At 56.4% G+C, this 5,902-nt stretch overlaps 1 protein-coding gene across 1 annotated transcript; it reads right to left on the bottom strand.

Moving 5' to 3' along the window:
* Positions 1 to 4,913: 4,913 nt before the first annotated feature.
* Positions 4,914 to 5,588, bottom strand: RNF222 (ring finger protein 222). Its single transcript, XM_010171050.1, has one exon. It carries the CDS (start codon positions 5,586 to 5,588, stop codon positions 4,914 to 4,916), a length of 675 nt encoding a protein of 224 aa, XP_010169352.1.
* Positions 5,589 to 5,902: the final 314 nt, after the last annotated feature.

Raw genomic sequence — 5,902 nt, 5'->3', positions numbered from 1 at the left:
CTGGAGGCTGACGGAGGGATGACAGCCCATCAGCTTGCACAGGGAGGGGAAGAGGTGAGAAAACAGGCACAGCTAGAGCATAGCATGACCTGCAGCCACCCTACTCCAGGTCTTTTAGGCAAAGGAAGGGAAGGGATGACAGAGGACACTTGGGGCCCCATCAGCTGGCATCCCAGGTGCTGCAGACCAGTTAGCATGATGTGCTGATTGCCTGCAGGACATCTCCACCTGCAGAGTCAAATGATGCCATGGATGACAGGTAGAGGCAGTGGTGGAAGATGACTGAGGAATGACAAAGTTAATAGTTGGATGTTGTGCAGGAGAGCGTGTTAAATGCTGCATCAGGAACATCTCCCAGCCTCTGGGCTGCTCTGGCTCCGTCCCTTTGCAACACTGGCCAGGGTTTCCTGGGACTTTCACCCTCTCCTGTCCATGTTTCTATCCCACACCAGCTGGGCAGGGCTGACATGCCTCAGTCCTCCCTCAACAGGCTCCCGAAACCTGTAGCAGGTGATAGGAGCTTGCTCTGGATAGCCATGCTTATAAAGCCATAGCACTGGCAGAGACATCCCAACCCCTTTTCCAGCCATCTGGCACCCAGAGAAGATGCCCAAGCCAACCTGCCTGGCTGAGCAGAAGCAATGCCTGGCAAAACACACCTGCAGCATGTGATACCCAAGAGCAGGGAGGTTGGGCACTGGTATGGGATCATGTAACCTGGTGGATCTCATTACCCTGGGACCTGCCAGCAGGTGAGTGGGAAACATTGTTTTTGGGGACACCCTGTGATGTCCTCAGCATGGACAGGGCCATGCATCCATGGCATGAGATCGTGTCTGCTTCACATGGTGCCTACTGAGGGCTGGAGTGAGTGATGCAACTGGTGTGGGAGGAGACAGGCAGTTATCCTAAGAGCAGTGACCTGCCTGCTGGTCAAGTTAGGGGCCATATGTGTGTGGTCATCTATCCCATGGCCAAACTGCAGGTCTTCTGGGAAGAGATATGGCCTGGAGACCTCTCCTACCCCAGCAAAGGGGAAAACATCTATCACACCCCAGGGCCTGGGGTCCTCTGGCTCCTCCACTCTAAAGTCCCTGCCTGGGGACTGGGCTGTCCTCACTGAGAATGGCCAGAGTGGAGGAGAGCTCCAGTTCCACCATGGTGGAGGACATGAAAGTGTGGGCAGTACAGAATTCAGAGCGATGGGACACCCCCAAACTGATCCATGCAGAGGGAGGCAGTGGACAGGGGACTTTCATTTACTTTAAAAGCACTCCACAAACAGGATCCACAGCATGGCTGTGTGGCCAGCAGGAGACCAGTTCACAGAATCACAGAATGTTGGGGATTGGAAGGGACCTCGAAAGATCATCCAGTCCAACCCCCCTGCCAGAGCAGGAACCTAAATGAGATCACACAGGAAGGTGTCCAGGCAGGTTTTGAATGTCTCCAGAGAAGGAGACTCCACACCCTCCCTGGGCAGCCTGTCCCAGGGCTCTGGCACCCTCACTGGAAAGAAGTTTCTTCTCAAGTTTAAGCGGAACCTCCTGTGTTCCAGCTCACACCCATTGCCCCTTGTCCTACCATTGGGCATCACTGAGAAGAGCCTGGCTCCATCCTCATGACATTCACCCTTTACATATTTATAAACATTAATGAGTCACCCCTCAGTCTCCTCTTCTCCAAGCTAAAGAGCCCCAGCTCCCTCAGCCTTTCCTCAGCAGCTTAAACCACCAGCACGGGCTGTGTGCTGGGAGCCCACAGCTGAGGGTCAGTGTGCAAGGGGCTGCACGGGGCTGTCCACCAGCAATTTGGCTGTGAGAGAGTAACTGGCTGCCCACAGCCCCATCCTGGCATCTCTGCTGATGTACATGGCAGGGCCAAAGCAGGACTATGTGAGTGTCCCTGCAGTGGGTGATGGGCAGCGTGGATGTTTGCAGAGAGCACAACCATCCAATACATGTCCTGGAGCTGCAGACATGAGTCATCCTTGGGACATTAGGCCACCACAATAAACCAAAGCACTGACTTACTCAGGAGTTGGAAATGGCCCCAATATCCTCTAATGGACACATGTCTGGTGGGAGGACAAGCTGCACAGCACCTGGGAGCTCTGGTTTTCTGAAGATCCAAACATCTCCCCCAGGGACTATCAGCAGGAGAGGGCTTGGGAAGGTTTGGCTCTGGCCATCAGCTTTAATAACAAGAAAATAGGATGATGGCAGCTTTTCCAGCTGCAGAGGAAGGGGTTGGGAAAGATCCCTCCCAGATGCAGGCAGACCCCAACCTAAAGCAACAGACACTCATGCTTCTGGGAGCACCGAACGTGAGTCCCACTGCCCAGAGATGAGGTGGCTCTGGTGAGGACGTGGGGATGGTGAGCGATCAGCTGGTCCTGAGCAGCAGGTGATTGGGGGCTGGTGCAGCAGTGCTGGTGTGAAGGGGCCCTGGCTTGTGCCTGCAGACACAGGAGCATGTCACCTCCAGCAGCACTGGTGGATGCTCAGCACAGGATTCCCAGGGGATCTCCAACCTCTTGCTGCCTGATTCTTGCTGCCACCAAAGGCAGGGGCTGGGGGCTCAGGGTGCCACCCCCGAGGCTGGCCCTGCTGCCAGCCATCCGTGGCCAAGCAGTGCCACCCTGTGGCAAACGCCCTCCTCACCTCTGAAGGGGGTGATGCCCTTGGACCCCCACCCACCCCAGACCTCCTGGTCCATGACACTGGCTGCCCTTGCTGATGACACCCCCAGCCTTGGTCCCTTCTCCCCTGGTCCTGCTGATGCCCATGACACTGACACAGCACAAGACATCCCATCTCATCCCAGTGCTGCCACTAGAAGCTTTTTCCTGTCCCTGTTGTCCTGCCCAAATGTTTCCAGGGCTCCAGCAACAGCAACTGGAAGTGGGTTCCTCCAGCCCTGTCCCCAGGGACCGCCCTGGGGTGCAGACAGCAGGGGAGGGGGCACTCCCAGCCCCCAGCAGCCCTCTGCCGCAGGGCTGGTTCCCTGGCACCCCGCATTAATTCCCAGACTAGTAATGAGGTTTGTTATTAAATAACGAGGCGTGGACACGTCATTATCAGGTCACTGTTTCTTATGAACCAGGATTTCCATTCCATGTGGTGTCTCAAGTATTTTTCCCCAGGTCATTTCCCAGTGCTCCGTGCAGAGGTCAGTGTCATTGCACCCCAGGTATGGGTGGGGAAACTGAGGCACAGAGTGCAGTAACACAGTCACAAGGAGAAGCCAGGAAGTTGGCATCCCAGCCAGGGGACAATGTCCTGGTTGCAACTCCAGAGGAATGGGTGGGATGCCATCAGCTCCTCTGCCCCAGACTGCTCACCCCTTTCCAGCCCCAAATGGTTCTTATTTGTTCCCCTGAAATGTTCTGGCTGATCCCAGAGCTGCCTCGGTGGCACTGCTGGACTTGTTCATCCTACCAGATGCTCAGCCATGCAGTAGGAACCTCTCTTTGGGAGCATGGGAACCATATGCCAGCCTTCCACCCTGGTGTCACCTCCCATGGATGATGGTGAGGGACCTCCTGCTCCCAGACACGTTGGGGTGACACATTGGGGCACCAGTGAATGTGTCACAGCCCTCAGGACACATTCTTGAATGATGGGGCCAAGAGCAGCACCCACAGGGTGAGGGGACGGGTCAGGAGGACAAAGGTGGCAACGAGGATGCAGACACTGTGCTGGGGTGCACAGCTGGGGAAAAACATGATGGGGGCCCAGCACCAGCTGGCAGCTCTGGCATGGGGGTGACCAGCAGCCCCCACTTCCCCCTCCCCTGAGAGCAGGCACAGAGGGTTCCAGATCTCAAATCTGCATCTCAGATGTCCACTCCCCTCCGAAACCAGGACCCCTGGGTTCAGGGGCTGAAAGTCTCCCGGGTGAGGCCAATCCCAAGGAGGGCAAAGCCAGGAGACATGTGGGGCTGAATGGTGTCTAACCTGTTTGGCATGGGATGAAAATGAGCCACCAGGTGGTAACCCTCAGGAGCTGGATATAGGGATGAGGAAACATCACTCTGCCAAGGCACAGGTTTCCAGCAAGGAGAGCAGGGTGGGATCCCAAATCTGCTCCTTTATACAGTCCAGAGCTTTGGTTTAGCTCCTTGACCCACACCCTGCTCCCTGTCCTTGGATCCCCAGGGCAGGAGGGATGGTCACAGTCCTGAGGAGCTCAGAGAAAGAGGTGAGGGAGCCCCAGGCTGAGACTGCCTGGCATCCCTTCCCACCCCACTGCTCCACAGGGAGGGGACCATTAGCTGATGGAGGGGGAGGTGAGCTCACAGGGGTTGGGATCACTCTCTCCATCCTCTGGTTTCACTGCCCTTGTTACCCAGTAGCTAAAGGCTCTGATTTATCTTCACATCTTTGGGATGCAAAGCCATGAGCTTCTGCTCCAGAGTGGCTGTGTCACATACCCCGAGCCTGGGAAGCCTGGGGCCTCCAAAAGCCCCACAACCTGGCAGCCTTGATCCTCCAATGCACAGAGCCCTTGGCTGTCCCTGGGCTCTGGGTACCTGGGTGCCATGGTCACAGGTCCCCAGGAGCTGGGATGGAGGGGAGGGACCAGCATGGCCCCCTCATACCCTGCACATGCTGTCACAGGGTGTGGGAGGAGCAACCACCCTCTCCACTGAGACACTGGAGGAACCCACCAGCAGGGTTTGACCTGCCATATTTTAACCAAAAGAGGCAGAAAATGCCAGTGGTGACACTGTGAGTCCCTGGAGATTTGCAGAGAGGTCTGAAAGTCCATTCAGTCCCTGGCCAGATGAGAAAGTTTCACCTGAAGCTGCTTCAGGGCTTTCTCCAAATGGTCTTTCAAGAGAAGTTCCAGCCCTAGATCTGTCCCAGCATCGGTGACACCCTTCTAGTATCCAAGCTGATCACATCCCCACTACGAGTCTCTCTTCACCAGCAGCAGCCAAGGGAGCACAGCCGCCAGCATGGCCACGGTCAAGATGAGGAGGACGGCGAGGGCGATGGGTGACTGGCAGCATTTCACCCCCAGGGCCGAGCTGGATGACACCGAGCTCCTCGTTTCCGCTCTGCTTCTCCTCCCCAGGGAGTCACAGTCTACATCCACCAGTGGCATGCCATGGTCGCTGATGACAAAGATGTGGGCTTCCCGTGCCAGCTCTCCTGGGACCCTCTGTGAGTCCATGGGGCTGCTCCCGGTGCTGCAGCATCGATCAAAGCTCTGTATCGGCATCACAAAATGGCTGGGGGGGCCCCAGGGGCGGCGGGGGTTGCTGGCCTCCATTTTGGTCAGCTGGGACAAGGAGGAAGGTGACAGAGGTATCTCCAGTGTCCAGGGGTTGGTGGCTGCGTTGGATGGCCATAGAGCCTTCTTCTTGCTGAGGAAAGTCACGTAGCGACAGACGGGGCAGATGATGCTGCTCTGGACCTGGCCGTTGAGCTTGGTGGAGAGCAGGCACTTCACCAGGCAGTCATGGCAGAAGGTGTGCCCGCAGCTGAGCTTACGGTGTGTGGCCTCCAGTGGGTGGAACTTCTCATAGCACACGGGACACTCAGCTGGGGGACTCTCCTTGTTGGATGAGGTCTCAGACATCCCTGCTCTGTGGGCCACAGGGGCTCCCCAGCTGTGAGGAAGAGACACAGTGGGTTAATAAGGGTCTCAGTAGCAACCATTAGCATGATCCATCTCTTCATCTCTTCTCCTCCTCCCCGCTATCTTGCCTTCACCCTCTTGCCCCCAACAGATGAGGTAGATGGTTACTAGGCATGGTCTTAACAAGGGCTTTTTCAGGAGCATCAAGCCATTAAGCCTCTCAGTGTGGCCCCTGGGGCAAGAGAGAGATGATAGGAGGACCTCAGCTCCAGAATCACCAAGGGCAAGAATCTCTGACTGCAAAATCACACAGA

This window comes from Antrostomus carolinensis, unplaced genomic scaffold (genome assembly GCF_000700745.2).
Source record: "Antrostomus carolinensis isolate BGI_N321 unplaced genomic scaffold, ASM70074v2 scaffold37626, whole genome shotgun sequence".
NCBI lineage: Eukaryota > Metazoa > Chordata > Aves > Caprimulgiformes > Caprimulgidae > Antrostomus > Antrostomus carolinensis.
The sequence above is the reverse complement of the archived record's forward strand: the minus strand, read 5'-3'. Positions and strand labels throughout refer to the sequence as shown.

Excerpts from the sequence above, each read along its gene's own strand:
- RNF222 (XM_010171050.1), bottom strand. The coding sequence starts at position 5,588 with ATGTCTGAGACCTCATCCAACAAGGAGAGTCCCCCAGCTGAGTGTCCC.